The sequence below is a fragment of the Molothrus aeneus genome, chromosome Z (genome assembly GCF_037042795.1).
Source record: "Molothrus aeneus isolate 106 chromosome Z, BPBGC_Maene_1.0, whole genome shotgun sequence".
NCBI lineage: Eukaryota > Metazoa > Chordata > Aves > Passeriformes > Icteridae > Molothrus > Molothrus aeneus.
In genome coordinates, this window is record NC_089680.1 from 41,806,001 (window position 1) to 41,823,864 (window position 17,864).

General features: G+C 42.3%; 1 protein-coding gene across 4 annotated transcripts in view; it reads left to right on the forward strand.

The window, feature by feature from the left end:
• The window catches only part of PALM2AKAP2 (PALM2 and AKAP2 fusion), a 264,975-nt gene extending 248,548 nt beyond the window's left edge, over window positions 1-16,427 (forward strand). For 3 of the 4 annotated variants that reach the window (XM_066569518.1, XM_066569520.1, XM_066569521.1), the window contains 3 exons: window positions 6,019-6,197; window positions 9,358-9,396; window positions 15,769-16,427. In XM_066569518.1, coding sequence (XP_066425615.1) covers window positions 6,019-6,197; window positions 9,358-9,396; window positions 15,769-15,861 — 311 coding nt within the window. In that variant the 3' untranslated portion in view covers window positions 15,862-16,427. The remainder of the gene's footprint in view (window positions 1-6,018; window positions 6,198-9,357; window positions 9,397-15,768) is intronic. The other variant, XM_066569519.1, reaches the window with a different exon arrangement.
• The last annotated feature ends 1,437 nt before the right edge of the window (window positions 16,428-17,864 follow it).

Below are 17,864 nucleotides of genomic sequence, written 5' to 3' on the forward strand. Positions count from 1 at the left end.
TCACAGCAATTACAGCATATCTGTCTCTCCATTCCCCTTCTCAAGAAATAATGTCAAACACTGATGCCTTCTAAATATAATACAGAAAAAAATACATTTTAAAAAAAACCCAGAAACACACTATTTCTGTGTAGTGATTTTTATTAAGCATATACCTGCATATGCTTTGCAAGTGCCTGTAGGGTTTATTAACAGCGGTCATTGTAAAAAAGTATTGATTCTACCAAAAGTACTTAAGTGCTGTCTTTATTTCCACTGGTGTAAATACCAGTCAGTGGTAGTAATTTTCTTTTGAAAGTCATGGTAAGTTTGAATCAGAAGTAGATTTAGCCCATTATTCAGTATGATTGTGAACTTGGAGTTTTATGGAGCACATAAATAGAGAATACTTAATTTAGTTTCTTCTGCAAAGAGAATGATCTTAACATGTATTTTTTGAAAAAATGTAGCAAATACCAGTCTTTTTTTTGAAGTGCTATTGGTATAACTCCTAGTATAGCATTTTCCATAAGGATCCTCTCTAATCTGAGGTGTTCTGAGAGATATCTGACAAGACATGAGATACAGGGCACTACAGACTTCAGTTAGGAGGACTTGTTTCATAAAGGTGTGCTCACGACTGTGTTCAAAAACAACGTCATCTGTAGTGAAAGTGCTCAAAATGGGGTAGATAATGATTGTATTTTACTCAGAAGTGATGTTGGATGGGCTGCTGACACAAATGCTTGTTTTAACAGAGCTTCTGGGAAAACAACGTACTTCTGCTTTCTCTACACAACAAGGCATTTACTTTTTGTCTGTAAAAATGTTTGTCGTAAATTACATTCTAGAGAAAATTATAAACTTCTGTTTATAATGAATCATTCCAGACAGTTTCCTTTAAATGTCCAACTGCCATATGTTCAAGAAAGAAAATTGGGATCTCTTAGCCGATGAGTCAAGCTACTGCAATTTGCAGCCAATGACAAGGCAAAGAAATAATTTCTAGGAAAAGATGAATATGTGTCAGTGTTTAAGACTATCATTTATCAAAAAACCCACAAAGAACTTTGGCAAAGTTCTTCTTAGTTCTTCTACTTTTAGTGCTTGCTGAACAGCAGATGTGCTCAGCATAGCTCTCACCTGAAGGACCCTTAGCATTGGAAGGTGTATAAACCTCACCTCTCATAAAGTTCATCTCCTCCTTGCTGTCCCTTTAGCCAGCTGTATTGCTGTTAACACCAGCAGGCATCCTTAGAAATAGGGTGGAGGAATACCATGTAATCTCTTGCGAGATTGCAGCAACTTCCCTTTTAAAGTTACAGGATCTTTTCAATATTTGTGAAAAAAGTCAAAATATAATTTAGCAGAGTCACAAACATCAGGCTGTTAGGATAGACAGAGCAGAGGTGACACACGCATCAGAAAAGAAAACCAGCTTCTGCTGGGGCCAGTAAGAAATATGCTGTAGAATAGGTCTGGTACTGTAGTATGTATATCTAGTTTCACAAAGAAAAATAATAGCAATTCTACTACTGATGATAATAATAAAAAAGAAACAGAGCTATATCTGTCAGCAAATTGCCTTTTCCAAGGAAAGAACTGGCACTAACATCAGGATACCTCAGCAGGAAGGGATTAAGGGGTCAAGTATAAATTTGAAAAATCTGTTTCTAATCCTTAAGTGTGGAAGTGCATACTTATTGTTTTGAGAAGGCATAATAATAAACTTAATTAGCAATGGCCTAAAAATCAGGCTGTATTTTGGTGGTGGTCTGGGCAGAGTAGCTTTTTTAGGACTCTTGGTGTTCCCTGACTACTTATTACTGCTGCTCCCCTTCTCTGCTTTGAACTGGGTGAATACTGACATAGGTAACAGAAAGACAAACCATGAAAAGGGACTGCAGTGAACTGCAGTGTAATTTAACTGAAGTGTGGCAGATTAACACAGTTCATGTAGGTGCATTTGTGCAATAACCGCTAATTACTTTAGATAGCAAACAGTCTGGCTTTACTCACCCTGACATGCAACTTCATAGAACTGATGGTAACACTCAGTTTGTCTGCCAATCATCCAGCACAATCCAAAAGGTCTTTTAGTAATAAACTTCTGTACTGCTAACAATTATCCTTTAAAATTGTTTGTTGATGCTTTGAAACAACCTTTTAACCCATCTCAGACCACTGAATTGAGACACAGAGTAATTTCAGTGGAATGTGTACACTCTTCTCCAGGGCACTCCTGGAAAGGTGAAGATGAAGAGCCTATGTGAATTTTTCCCAGAAAAGTTGGGTTTCCTGCATGAGGAGACTCAAGAAAGACCAAAGTGCCAGAGTATTGCTGTATGGGTAGTCACCATGGATCCCAAAATATTTCTGGAGCACTATTTAAAACTGAATGTCTCCTGTGTTGTTTTGCTGGAGCTCCTGCTGCACTTGGCATGGTGTGAGCAGCTGCACAGCAAGACAGTGGTTTCCTCCAACAACGTGCAGGTGATACAGCATCTCTCCTGGGCAGAGGAGAGGGGCTGTCTGATAGTTTATTTGAGCAGGATGATGAGCGTATGACATGAGATGAATCCAGCATAAGCATGGTTATGTAATTCCCATGGTTTTTGTTTTTCCTTTTATTAGAAGTAACTTTGACTATGTAGGACTTATATCTAAGTTCCTGTAGTGCCTGGCTCTGAGTAGTCCTGTTCCTCAAAAGGAGGTGTGAGAATCATTACAGGGGAGGTTTTGGTTCAGTGAAGGCTTTTCATCTGGAGCCAAACCCTTTGTCAATATCTGCTGTCTCAGGCTGAGAGATGGGGAGTACCTAGCAGAGAAACCATGCCTGAGAGGTACTTTGGGAAGCTGCCACATCTGCCTTTTTGGTGCTTGTCACCAAAGTATTGCCAGGTGAGGCATAAGGCACATTGTGCAGGCACTCAAACACTTGCACAGGCATCAAGGAGAACTGCCCCCCATGCTCATCTTCTATTGCCCTCAGCTGATGAACTAACTGAGAGAACTTCAGTGGGTGTTGTAAGCTTAGTGGGGAAGTTGCAGCTCAGACTCACAAGCAGTCAGATACCTCTAAATTGTCAGTAATTGTGAGGGATGTGTATGTGCTGTCCTTTTCTTTCTTCTCTCTACTTTCTTACCCTGAGTGGCAGCTGTGGAGCTTAAGCCTCTGTCAGAGAAACCACTTCAGCTTCAAAACCATTTTCCAATTCAATTTTTCTCTAATAAAGACCTATGTTTAGGAAGCTTCTCAGGTTCAGCCAAAGCCTGAAGATACTTTTTGTGTAGTAGGAAGAGGAGCAGAAACTTAGGGCAAGATATTTCGTGGTCATTGCAAAATTTTTAATGCCTTGTATGCATGTGCAGAATAAGGATCAGATATAATACATATGTATGAACTCCCTCTTAAAATCAGAATTATGAGAAAGCCTAAAGTAGAAATGTTCATGGAAGATGCTGTTTCCTTACCCTTTTATAGGCACTGGTATGAAAATAAGAAAGTTAATCATTTTCTCCAGGGATTTCTCTGGAGTGCTCATCAGTCATCCCCAGAATACTTCCAGGAGTGCCTTAACAACATACTAAGCCAGTTCATTTGTCCTTTGCTTTCTTACTCCTTCCCTAGTGGAGGATGTCTATGAAGTGAGAGAATCTTTGAGACACACTTTATTTACTGTTTCCTTGTTTGTGGTTTTGCATATTTGCATTGTTCACCTGGTGCCCAAGAAGAGCAGAGAAGCCCACATTTCACCAGGAGTGGTAATGAGGCTGTGTGTTACTAGAGGAATCTTTTTTTTTTTTTTTATGTACTTAGGCAATCCCCCGAGTCCAGCACAGACTGGTTTCCTGCTGAAATGTCTTACTTTGAAAATTTTTCTCTGCTATGCAAATGTCTTAAAAATTTTTCAACAGCATCTCTAAGTAAATGTGTGTTTATAGATTTGGGATGCTGTAGCCTTCATATAAATACAGATATGTATAATATGTGTACATATATTGTATGTGTGTGTATATATATATATATATATATATATATATATATGTACGTGCAATACAAAGCTTGTAGTCAATGATTTCTTGAAGGTCTTTTCCAGCATTAATGTTTTTCTCATCTGTGATAATCGAAATTGATGGGCCTTGCATCCAGGGCAAACAGCCCTCCATGAAGATTTCCCCTTTCTTAAATGGAAATCCCCAAAACCTACAATTTGCATTGTTTTCCAGGCGAAGGGGAATGAAAGGATCTCTTTTCAGCCATTAGGCTTGTTTGTAGATTTGAGCATCTTGTGGTGTGTGTATGTACCCCTGGAGAAGGTACAAGTTTGGCAGACATCTGAGAAGCCTCATTCTTCCCCCATTACGTACATCCATCCAAGGCAATTACTAGTGTAAGGATGAAGTCCTTAATCACCAAGATATCTGACCCTTAATCAGGCCTTTCATTTTCTCCACACTTTTTTACCCAGTGGGCCTAATTGGCAGGGTGTCAGTAGTTTCAAGTCTCTCCTGTTGATCAGTCTAAGCTGTCACACATGGGTGCAGCTGGGCAGCTCAGGACCTATTGTTGGTCTCTGCTTTGGCAGCACAACTCCTCTTTATCTGTGGAGCAAGTTTTGATGCAACCCAGAGAAGAGCCTGTGCTCCTAGAAGCTCCCCCTTCAGTCTCTGGTAGGGTGTTATAAAAAGGATGGATTCCTATCCTCATCACTGCCCAATTAATTAAGCTTAAATTAAGCTAAAATTAAGCTTAAATTAATGAGAAACTAATCATGCTGGGTTTTTTAACACTGATCAGAAATGGAAAACCCTGGCAGGGGAAGTTCTTGTAAAAATACCTCTGGAGTGTTGGCTCACTTCTACTTTCAAGAATTAATCGTGTCGATTTTTACAGGAGATTTCAAGGCTGCCCTCTAGTGGCTGCAACTGTCATGACGCTTTTTGAAGGACCAGCTAGGGTTTTCATATGTTTTATCAACAAGTTTCCTAAAAATCAGCATGATCCTTCTGATTATTTCACTTATTTTTAAGGGGTTTGCAGTGGGTATTTTTCTCTTTTCATGGTATTTTTTTTACATTCATTGAAGTGTCTTATTTGAAAGAGTTGATGATGGTCCGATGGAAAAGGAAACGTGATTTTGGTTCAGCATTTCTTTCTCCCGTCACAGCTGAGAACCCCCACATATCATTCCCATGACCTGCCACTGTCATCCTCATTCTTCCCAGCAGGATGACGGGTGGTTCACCCCAAGTCAGCGCCTGATGATGAGAAAGGCAGCCTGTCCTTCCCAAAGAAGTATGGGTTGTCCACCTGTGAGTCCTCCTGCAGCTTACAGGCTTGTCCTGGAGTGCCTTTTACCTGCCTTTGGGGTCACTGTGCTCAAAACAGTAACCTTCCATGGGATGCAATGGGCTCAGCCAGAGAGCAAAATGAGTTCTCTTTGGCTTTCCTTCAACCAGGAGGGAACTCAAAGGCCCTATCTGAACCAAGAGTTTATAGGACAGAGACCTGATCCTCCTCTGCCACAGAAGCACTCTTTGCAACCTGCAGGAAAATGCTGCAGGGAAGAGCAGCACTAAGGATTGACCCAAAGCCCTTCTTGCTTACAAAGCAGATAAAAAGCACTGGAAAAAGAGAAGGCAGCTGTGTTTAACAAGATGCCTTCTTTGGATGTCTTGTGCATGGTCCCTGTGTTGCACTGGCTGAGCAAGAAAAAAATCGTCTTGTGGTTTTCCAGAATCTTACAAACATTTCCAAATCACAGAAATGTATCCTGTAGGAGGAAACAGGTATTTCAAACTGGTACTTTTGTAAACGGTGGTTTTGTAAAAAGATTTTGTAGTGGGTTACAGGAAGAGGGAGAATTTTTTTTAAAGTCTATGACCATCCTGATTTACCAGATTGTTTCATAGACTTCATTCCAAACTGTTTCCTCATTCAAAATCTGCTGGAAATGCTTCTCCAGCTGTCATCTTTGGTAAACAATTTGTGAGTCCTCAGCTTAGAAGGGGTCATTCTTTTTCATGTCATTGCAGGGAAGATAGAGAAGATCAAGCCTCCTCCATCCTCCATCACAGAAGGCCCTGCCTCACAGTTGGACCCTCCACCCGAGGAGTCTGCAGGAGCCCAGCGACCCAAGAACCTGATGCAGACCCTGATGGAGGATTATGAAACACACAAAACCAAGAGACGAGAAAGGATGGACGACAGTGCGGTAAGCGCGGTTCTCCTTCTCCCTTTATGCTCTGTGATAGAGACCATGACTTGCAAGAACCAACAGACACTGAGAAAGGTCATTTCACCAGAATCTGATCAGATCACCTTGCAAGTGGGTAAGGATTTTAACACATTGCAAGGGGCAGGTGTTCAAAACAGAAGGATACAGGCCAGTGAAAAGGAAGAGTGTGTCACTACAAATATTAAAGGCAGCTCATATTACATTTAATTTTCGCTAATTATGTTAACTAATAATAAGAGCAGTGTGTAGCTGCCCTGTAATTGGCAGATTCTGTTAATTCACACATCACCAGGACCTTCCAATGGTTTATTTCAGTGGTGCATTGAAATTTGTGGATCAAGCATGTATTCACACCTGTGTTTGTAGACTGTCCCCCCCCCAATCCCCAAAATCCAATCCAAGTGTGCTCAGTCTTCACTGTAAGTTGATAATTTCCCCAGAAACCAGCAGTGGTGGAACTAGACTGGGAGTTAACTTGGATCCTTTAACAGCTGGCATGTTGTTGCTGGATGTGTTGTCATCCTTCAACACAAGCAGTAGTAGAGTTCATCTGAATTAAGGTGTTTCTGAATTAAGGTAGTCTTTATTAGAGACACTAATAAGAAGAGCTACAGATTTTTTAACTGGAAGTATCAAAATTCAGGAAAATTTCTTTTTCCTAAGAGAGCATGAGCTGTTTCTTATTCAGAGTCATTATTCCTGTGCAGTGAGTGCAGAAGGTAGTAAGATACAAGTTCAGTGTCAGAGTCAGTGTTTGCTGAAGCAGCCAAAGTCCTCCAGACATTTCCCAAAGATGTCTGAACAATGACCCTACTGCCAAGGATGCTCCAACAAACTGCTTTCTAGTAATGTTCACTAAAGGCAGGTTCTTATTAGGGGTATAGATGTAAGCGAAGTTTTGTAACACAAGTACTGCACTAGTGTGGCAGCTTTTAGTTGCTTGTGGATATTGCACAGTAACAAAAGGCAGTAAAAATCAGAAGGAATGCAATATGGAGGGGTCCTGTTGTACTTTTGTTGGCTAACTAAAAATGCAGATAGATTTGTTTCCAGTGCACACCTGAATTTCTGGTCCCTTATTCTACTGAGGCCGCTGATGAGCAAGGTTCCATTGCCCATCAAACTTCTACAGCAAATAGAAAAGCAGTTTGTGCACAGGAGCATGTCTCGTTCTGGCAGTGGCATCTTGGGGCCACATCTTAGGAAGGAGCCACTCTCTGGTTTCTCTCCCTCCCCAAAGCACCCAGTGAAAACGGGGTGGTCCCACCTGCTCTGGTGGGTGCTGTTTCCTGGCATCTCCCCAGAGCATCTGTCCCTGAAGGTGCTCAGAGGCTTGCAGGGCAACACTCATCACCTTTGCAGAGGCTGAGAGGAACATTAAAAAGAGTTGGGTACACCCACTGTGCAAACCAGCACTGGAGTCCCACATCAAGATCATTGGCCTGGTGGTTGCGAACTTCAGAGCAGCTGCTCTGCTGATGGGGTGGCATTCAGCTTGTACTCACCCTGTGCTCTTCCTCTGCCCCTGTGAAGAGTGAAGGTCACCTGCCCAGCCTGTGAAGTGGTAGTTTGTGGCTGGAATCTTAGGTCCTGCTCATTTATTTACCTGAGCACAGTTCCTCAAATGCTTGCAGAGCTGCACACATGCTCCCTGGAAGGTGGACTGGCCACAGTTGCCTGGTCTCTGCTACAGTTTGAAGTGATGTCCTGTCCAGAATGCTGTGGGCAGTATCTGACCACAGAGGTGTGCTCTGGGTGCCATCTCAGCTCTCCACTGCTGCTAAAGCTGCCCAGCCACTGACAACCCAAAGATGCACTGCCAGGGCATTGGTGCCACTGAAACAACCTGTGGGATAGATCCTTTTCTGGCATGAATTTTCAAGGCTTCAGTGAATTTGAAAAGTCCCAGTGCACACCAGTGTCCCACAGAGCTGAAGTTCGTCGTCATTCTCCTCTTCTGTAAGCCCACTGCATAAAGCCAAACAAGATTTTTTTGCTGCCCACCCAAATCCAATTAGATGTCTGTGTCCTGCAGAGCCCAGAGAGAACTTCCTGACATGAGTGAGAGTGTTTTTGTTTCTTTTCCCTGGCTTTTTCCACTCTCCTTTGGTAAACAACTCTGCCATTGCCTTTGCCTGTCAATGGCATAATTTTAATAAGAAGTGCTGCACTTGTACCGCTGTCAGTTTGAGTGAATATTTTGTAGTCCAGGCTAAGCAACTATTTATTTAAAAACCAAATAGCTTTAATTTGTCAGCAGAGAGCATTTGAGCAGTGTTCTCAGGAAACGGTGTTTGTGTAACTAAAGAAATGAAACAGCCAATCACTGCACTGTTTTTAAAAATACATTAAATACAGCAGGAGAAGCAGCATAACTGACAACCAGACAGGCAGCTGCTTCTTGGAGCATTATGTCCTGAGAGCTGAATGTGGCTCAGCGTTGCTCTATGTGAGTCAGGAGAATCAGACACTTCCTCAAGTACTGGAAGCAGTCAGGGTGCCTGGCACAGCAGCCATGGTCTCCTGAATGGAGAGATTTGTGGAAAGGTTTCATGTCCATGGGAACTCCCTTTCATGCTGAGCACACCAGCAGTACTGATGTACAGAGATCCACTTTCTTCCTGTGTAAGACACAGCAAGGACAGGAGGGTGGTTTCTGTAGGGCATTTACCCTCTGTAGTCTTTCCTTCAGGCATCACCACCCTCTGTTTCATGTCTGGCTTCGGTGGCTTTAGTGGCTACAACGTGGCCTCTGTGGTCAAGGCTTGTGGGTTATGCCTTTCAGAGAGGACAAATCAAGCACATCTTGGAAGAGCTGTGCTGCTCAGGAAGGGGGGCAGTTTCTTCCAGAGGATGTGTTGCAGTTCAGGTTTCAGGAGATAAGTGAAAGAGAAAAAGCAGCAGCAAGGAAAGGGGTCAAGCACTGATGGTAAACAAGACTGAGACTGGCCAAGCAACAACATTAAAATAACACCAACTGGCTAATCTTTACTTTTTATTTTTTATGACACTAAGTTGCTTGAAGTTTTATACTGTGGAATGTGCCAGTTCTTAGAATTTTTGTAATTTGTTCTTGTTTCCTAGTTATAACATGCTTGTTCAATGTACTAATGTTGGTCTTTTCCCTTTCTACCAGTACACCTGTAAATTACTGTCTAGCAAGGTTACTTCTGAGGTACTTTTCAAGTGCTTGTTTATTTTTGCTTCTTCTTGCATGGTGATTCCAAGCGCACGTTGCTGCAGTTGTCATTTTCATAGTGTGTGCCAGTGACATTTCATATAAAAAATGTGTGTGTGTGTGTGTGTGTGTGTGATATTCCCGTATACTCTCATCAGCAAATATTTTTGTGGCTGGTTTTCTAACCCTTGGATTCTAGTTACAATTTATGGCATGGGAGGGGTTGTAATTAAAGGGATGGGAGCTGTTGCCTGGGACTGCGGCATTCCTGAGGTGAGAAACAAGAACTTCCCCTTAATCCCCTTTACTATTTATTTAGCTGGCAAAGCTAATCTGGGATCCAAGTGTCTTCAGATGCTGCATGAAACTTCCCTGGCTTTCCTTTATCTTTGATTACAATATATTTAATACTATCAAAATCTCTAGTATTTTATAAAAAAAAACTTGCACACCATCCTTTGATCTGTGGAAGAGTCAGATCCGAGTGCATGGCCTCAGTCTGTTTCATATTGTGAACCTTTCCTTGTCCTTGTCTGTTGTGATGTGATGACTGATCACAGTTCCACAACTTAGCATCAGTGTTTGTCTCGGGGTGGAATAAACCCAAATCTGCCAAATAAAGGGTATTTACAGTGACATTCAGTATTTAAGCAAAGTAGTAATTGGCACAGTCCTTATAGCCCCCAAAGTTGGACTTTGCCAAAGTAATTTAAAGAGCAGGTAGTTGATACTAACTACAATGTTTGTTTCTGCCGTGTTTGTTAATGAGGTGCTCGGTAATATGTGTATTTCAAATGCCTGTAATTTTCTCTGCAGATTGTGGTAATGACGGATACTCATTTGTCCAACATCAGCACTTTTTTATAAACCTGAATCTTCCATTTATTTTTCTATTTCATAATATATTTGACCACATCAGCTACCTCAAGACAAGTACATGAACATTTTCTGACCTGGAGAGTAAAGCAAAGACAAGCCATTTCCTATTCATTAAATAATTTATAGTAAGTTTTATCACACTGATACAAGCCAGTGATTGATCTTTGTGTAGTTAAATCAGTATCAGAGCAGTGTGCTTTCAGAGTCCTGGTTTAAACAGAGGTTGTGCCTTTTCCCCTCCATAATATATGCACAATAATCTAAGTCAAGATTTGTGAACAGCAGGTAGTGATCAGAGTGTTCAATGTTGTGTGAGAGGCAGTTCAGGTGTAGTTTTAACAGGCCCAGGCCATGGTCTTCTGCTGGGAAGAGTTTTGTGCCCACCTTGTGTTACGGTAATGATACAAAGAGTAAGGAGCTGAAGAAGAGTGTGTATGAATGGGAAAGGGGCTAGAAATAAAAAATACTGTAGGACACAGCAATTCCTCATGCAGGTGAAAGTATGTTCTCTGGCTATTCCCCAGCATCCATCCTCAAACTGAAGAAACCATGCGATGATTCTCACTGGAAATCTTCAGCTGAAACTAGGCAGGTTGTTTCAGAAGCAACAGCAAGATTCAAGGCACATAAGCCCCTACTCTCTACTAACCCCACAGCTGACCTGTGTCTCCTGTTCACCAGAGCCTACCAAAATGCACTTTGGTGCAGGCAGGTGGCTCAGTTTTAATCATTGTAGCTGTGCCAGCTGTGCTTGCCCTGCCTTGGGAGCAGGGGCATCCACACAGTCATCCTGACAGCTCCACTCTGGAAAGCAGAACACAGCCCCCCAGCAGGGCACAGTAAGTGCTGAAGTTCAGCTACCACAGCAGCTACATCCGGCTTCATTAGGGTGATGTGTTGCATCTCCCCCAGACTCCTGCCGCCTGTAATAGCAGCACACCCCATTGCTGTTTAAAGAGACCTAAGTGCATGCCCTTGTATAGGATACTTTTATCTTCAGAACCCTCTGGTTTTGGCCTTACACCTATACATACATTCAAATGTACAGGACACTAGCTTGAGTTTCCGTAATACCAATCATGCTGTAGCAGATAACTGCAGTAAGGTGATTTATGTAACATTAAAGGCTACTGCTGAAAATTTTTGTGTTACTAAACAGAAGATGAACTAGATTTGATGATACTAGATTTGATGGCATGGGGCACACAGTTCATGTTTTAATACTTAGAAGCAGCAATTTAATACTGCCACTGTCTTGTTTCAAGTAAACAAATTTTAAGTCTCAGATACCCAGCTCCTTACTGTGTTTACTAGCAGTCTGGGTATTCAGTAAACAGCATTAAGTGGGTACAGTAAAGAAAATACCTGAAGAAGAAATGGATGTTCTCTCGGTAGTTCCAGCATTTAAAGCATTTAGTTTATCATTCCTGAGCAGGAACACTCACATCTGCAGGAACAGGCAGCCTCTTGCCTGCATTTGCACTTCCATCTCTTTATGCACACTGTGCTCCATGAATGTGTTTTCTGCAGCAACTTTACCACCTAGTACTTACAGATTTTAGACATGCAGACCGTTGCATTTTCTGCTTTCTCTTCTTCTTTTAGTTCTTCCAGATTCAGATGGAAAGAATCAGTTAAATATTAAACCTCAGAAAAACTGTTTCACTTCCACATCAGTTCTGCTACTACTGTTCAACAAAAATTGTCGTGTACTGTATAGCAGTCAGTTTTATGATTAGTCAAAAATAACACCACTATTTCAGTGGCTGTGATAAATATTATTTGAGCTAAAGAATATATATTTATATTGCTTACTCTTGTTGTCAGTAAGAGAGCACTTATTAAAGCTGTAAGCTGTGTGCTGGGTTTGTAAAATCTGATGATGGGAAATTCAGCATGATGATGGAAAGTCTCCATCTCTAGGATGGATAGAAAAATTATTCATATGCCACCTTAAAGTGGCAGCTGTTACAATTTTTTTCCCCAAAATCCTCAAAAAATGAATTAAATCTTCAAGGAAAGAACCTTCTGCAATTCTTAATGAGACCTTGAGCTGCAACCACAAGATCCATAAAGACATTTTCTGCAGAGAGGTGAGGAGCAGTTCTTAAAGCCCTGCATATCTTTTGTCTTTCCCTCACACCTACTTCTGCCCTCCAAGTTCTTCCTCTTCTACTACAGCTGGTATTCAAATCACCTCTGCCAAATAAGACATTTTATGTAACATTGCTTTTTTTCCCTGGTTTGGCCTTTTCAATAGGACATAGTTCACAGGCTGAAGGAGCCCAAGCTTAAGTGAAGCACCTGCTTCATGATCTTCCTGAAGTTGTGGCCCTTGGCTGCCTTAGGACAGACACCCTGAGCACCAATCTGCCCTGCCTGCCCCCACTCAGCTGATGCAGGGCATTATCAAGGAGGATGCTTGTGAAGCATTGACATAGCATTTTTGACTTGCTGTGGAGAGCCTGGTGGTGCTGCACTCATTATGGGTCTAGAGTCAGCCCTGATACCGGCCAAATTTATTTCAAAATTGAGATAGTTGGCTGTTTTTAGGCAAGCAGTTTTCCTGGGTCATGATTTCACTGCTCCATTGAGGAGTCCCAATTCCCCACTCAGTCATTCCAGTTGCATGCTATAATTATGCCACTGTTTCCTCTAGAGGGTCTAAAACTGTCACAGCCTTGTAAAAACAAGGGTTGTTTTAGGTCAAACACTCTTTTCAATAGATAGAAGAATAGAAGAATAGTTCTGGAATAACTATTCAAAAGGATCTTCAGTTTATATGCTGTACCATTTAGTGTTAATACTGAGCCAGACTTGATTTCCTGCAAGGGGCAAATCCACATGCTATGCCCTCATGGTACCTCTGATATGAATCTGGATACAGTTTTGCTTGGAGACCCAGCAGCATCTGTAGAAGCTGACAAACTGTGGGGTAGCTGTGCAGACCAGGGATAAATGGAAGAAACCCCATTGCCATCTTTGAAGACAAATAGAAGCTGACTGGTCCAAAGTGGGAATCTTCAAAGTTCAGGTGTCCTGACTGTTGCAATCCATCATCAGAGACCATCCAAATACTGTGATGTCCAGCAAAGAAGGTGCTGATTTCAGGCTGTTCTAAACTATGCAAAATCCATTTTATTTTCAGCTGGCATACTTTGCAGACCAAATTCCACAGACTTTATTTAAAAACATAGTGGCAGTTTTAGTTTGAAATTTATGCTGAATGATGCACTGATACCCACTCCCAGTTTTGCTTCTCCATTGTTCAGTTTGAGGTGTCTTTTCTTGGTTTAGGCATTCTGCAGTGGGAGTAACTCCAATACACCTCTTACAGACTGATGTCTCAGACCAATTTTTTCCTACTGATTATTTTCTTTTTCTTCTTCTCTTCTCTTCTCTTCTCTTCTCTTCTCTTCTCTTCTCTTCTCTTCTCTTCTCTTCTCTTCTCTTCTCTTCTCTTCTCTTCTCTTCTCTTCTCTTCTCTTCTCTTCTCTTCTCTTCTCTTCTCTTCTCTTCTCTTCTCTTCTCTTCTCTTCTCTTCTCTTCTCTTCTCTTCTCTTCTCCTCTCCTCTCCTCTCCTCTCCTCTCCCTCTCCCTCTCCCTCTCCCTCTCCCTCTCCCTCTCCCTCTCCCTCTCCCTCTCCCTCTCCCTCTCCCTCTCCCTCTCCCTCTCCTCTCCCTCTCCTCTCCCTCTCCCTTTTCCTTTTCTTGTGAGCACATTTGCTCCTCTGCTAGGAAAAACAGAAACCACTCAGCCCTGGTCCCTCCTTCTGGTGGTGGTTCTGCAAAAAGAGGAAGCATGATTTTGGGCAGAATTTCAGAACAAAATCCCACTAGTGGAACTGGACTAACATTGTAGCCTTGGTCAGTGCTGAGAATGAGATGGAGTTTTTGTTAAAATTCATCTCTGTTGGCCAGATTTTATCTTTAGGTCTTTGATTTGTTCAATCATAGTCAAAAGAAACTAAGAGGGCAAAGAAATACTAATGCTGGCAAATTCTGTCCTATCTTCAGCTCCTGAATGAAGATCTAGAGGTTACAATTGGCATAAATGCAGTAGTGCATTCTCATTCCCATAAGCAAAGTTACAGTGGCCTGTAATTTCAGCTGGCAGTCAGAGCTGATTTTCTGATACTGCCGGTACAGTATGTATTCTTCCAACCACAGCTTGTCATAAGCTGGAAGAAGAATTTCTTTAGTCTTGAATAATTTTACTTTCGTTCTAGTCAAGGCTTAAGTCCTCAATGCATGTGACTTTCTTCACAGAAGAATAAAATACCATCATCCTATCTCAAAAGGTCATCTACTCTTCTGCAGTCAGGGATTGTGCAGAGCAGCTTGCAGGAAGCATTAGGGATGAGGGATGGCCAGCATTGCTTCAATGAAAAGTCAGGTATTTGTTGTGGGATTTTTTTTACTGATGTAAAAAGCTTTAAAAGCTTGCTTCTTTGGGAGAGATGGTTAAAACACACTGAGGACAATTGACATTGCCAGCTCTGTAGTTTCATCATGGAGCTGTTATTCAGTGTTGGTTAGAAAATAACACTGTTGTGGTGCTTCTGTAAGAAGGCTCTAGGCCCCTTTATATCTCATTCTGCTCTGTGAAAAACACCCACAGCCATGCATTATTTGCTGAGGAGTACCTCAGATGCATCACAATAATGCCTTTTGATGTTGTCTCTTTTCTTTTTGACTTTCTCAAAACATGTGTCAAAACTGTTTCTTATGTTTTTATTTAGTTGTTCGTGTGTGTGCATATGTACAAATAGATACAGTGTGTGCATGTACCCGTGTGTATGATGTGTGTATATGAAATACATATAAATGTATCAGGCCTATCTTGTACCAGGCTTTGTAGGCCTTCCTCATGTAAATCTCCTTTCACATGTGCATGGAGTGATTTTTCCCTCAAGGATTTTTCACTTTGATCACAGTGTGCCATAGCTGCAGCCCCACAACCACGAGAAGGGGCTAGGGGCAGGCACTGCTGCCAAGTCTGCCCGAGAGGGTGATGTGCTGAAAGAGGTGGCTGTCTGCTTCCTGGGCCTCATGTGCAGCTCCAGAGCAGACTCTGGACAAAGCTGCAGGGTGCTTGCTGGCTCCTCCAGTTTTAGTTTGAAACTAAACTAAACTTGGCCTTGGGGAGAGGACCAAGACCTGGACAGGGCAAGTGCAGCTGGGCTGGTAGAGGTCAGCTGGGACTCCCTTGCAGAGAGTCGGATGCTGCCAGACAACTCCTACCACTTCTGTCCTCCTGTGGTGTGGCTTTGCTCCTGTGTGCCATCTTCCCTCTCTCACACCAGCGAGTGCTTCCATTGCATGTCTTCCTTCCTGCACAGGGTGTGGCACTGGAGCCCCGTGGGAGGGCCAGCCTGGCTGGTCCCTGCCCACCTGGCTGGTCTCTGCCTGCCTGGGTGCAGTGTGGGACGCCCTGAGGGCAGGGCCAGCTGAGTGACATCCTGTGCTTTTCCTTTTCTCTCCTTACCAGGTCCTGGAGGCAACCAGGGTGAACCGCAGGAAGAGTGCTCTGGCGTTGCGCTGGGAAGCTGGCATTTATGCCAACCGAGAGGAGGATGAATAACCACTCTGCAGTGTGAAGACAGCAACCAGGCATGCCGGAACCAAAAAAATGAGAAAGGAAGAAAGAAAAAAAAAAAGCAAACACAAAACCCCACCGTGAAAGCAGCAGCATTTTAGTCCAATATTTATTAAATACACAAGAAACTCGATGCACATAGACACAGAAATGATCCAGCTCCTGGCAATCCTAAAACTACAGGAAAAACACACCTAGAAAACAGCCCCTTTTTCTTCTCTCCATCTCCCCTCTGAAATAATGCAATGGAGAAGGGTGCAGGGGATGGGAGGCCTTGGGGTGGGCACAAGAGGGTGATTGCGCCCATGGACCAGACAGGCTACAGGCATGTGTCAGGAAGTGATTCGTGGAGGAGTCTGCAGCCAGGGCTCACACCTGTATTTCTCGCTGACTGAATTGCCAGCCCTGCTTGTCCCCAGGACCACGGTAGCTCCTGTCAGAACCTCCTGCATTTCCTTCGCCTCCCACAGCCGCTGCACAAGACTGTTGGCATTAATTCGGCATACTCTTATCCAGCCACAAAACACAAAGATACTGCCCTCTGTTCTGTTTCTTTGAGGAGACTGAAGGGTTGGGTTTGGGATTGGGTTGGTTGGTGGTTTTTTTTTTTTTGGGGGGGGGGGTGGGTTCTGCTCCCCTTTCTAGCAATTTATCTGTTTAAAACAAGAAAAACCCAACAAACAGGGAGGCAGTTACTGCAAATGTACAATCCAGCAAACTCAGTCAAACAATCCTTGTGTTGCAAACACAAGCCATCACAATTTAGGAGTGGAATAGATGGGGATGAGAGCTAAGCCAAATGGATTACCTTAGCTTTAGGATCCTATATGCTTGCAATATCACCTGAACTCCAGGTTCTCAGAGCATATTTACGCAACAAAGTTTCTAAGTAGAAAATCTGTATTTAGCGATGACAACTATTTTTTGATGGTGGGGTGGGAAAGAATGGCATATGTGTAAAATCCTTGAAGATGGATAATTTGAAGTAGAAAGGTAGTGGGAAAGGGATACAAATAAAGGACATTTAATTTTTAAATGAGGCAATAAATGAACTAAGCCAGACTCTGGCCTAGAAAGAGGTATGAAATAAAGAAGGAAGAGAGTTATGTCTTCAACTATATTTATACAACTTAAAAAGCCTTTGAAGTAGAGTGCTTTGTGAAAGTCTTCACGTTTCCAGGCAACAAAAAAGCTAAAGGGCATAATGAGTTGGAAGGAATGAGCAAGGAAGAGCAAACAAGGGAAGAAAATATTATTTTAGCCGTTCAGCCAGTGTTTTCAGCGCTACAAGCAAACCATAGAGCCTTTAGTTATTGCTTAGGCTTGGGATCAGCAGTGAAGGATTAGTGTGTATGTGTGTGTGTGTGTGTGTGTGGGGGAGTGTGTGGAAGTGTGTGGGAGTGTGTGGGGGAGTGCATGAGGCTGGCATACCACAAGGTGTATGGCAGTGCGTGCACTGATTATTTTCTCCACAGCTGTTTACCAGCTATAGGGGTGAGTGCTATTTTTTTTTTTTCCGAAAGGGGATATAAAAATAAGGCACTGAGTTAATGCAGTATTTGTGATATTAAAATTTGACCCAACATGGTATTTGCATGAGTCACAATTGCAAAGTATTGACCAGTTTTGTAAGCTGACAATTAGGAAAAGAAATGTGGTATTTATTCTTGTGCTTCGTATTTGTATGTAGTATAGAGGCTGCGGGTTTACTCTTTCTTATCACCAAGCAATACAATAGGAATATTTTACAACTGGGAACCATAATTTCTGGACTAGAAAACAAAAATTTGGGAGGTGATGGTAAAAAAAGCATCAAAGCCTTTTTTCTCTAAAAAATATTCTTTTTTATAATCAGTTATTATTTCGGTATCTTTTAAAAAGTCATCAGCCAGAATACTGTGTCCTCCCTAAGCCATTCCTTGGTTTCATGACCTGCTGTGCTGTTTTATCCTGAAACAGTGAACTTATTTAAAATGAGTACCGATACT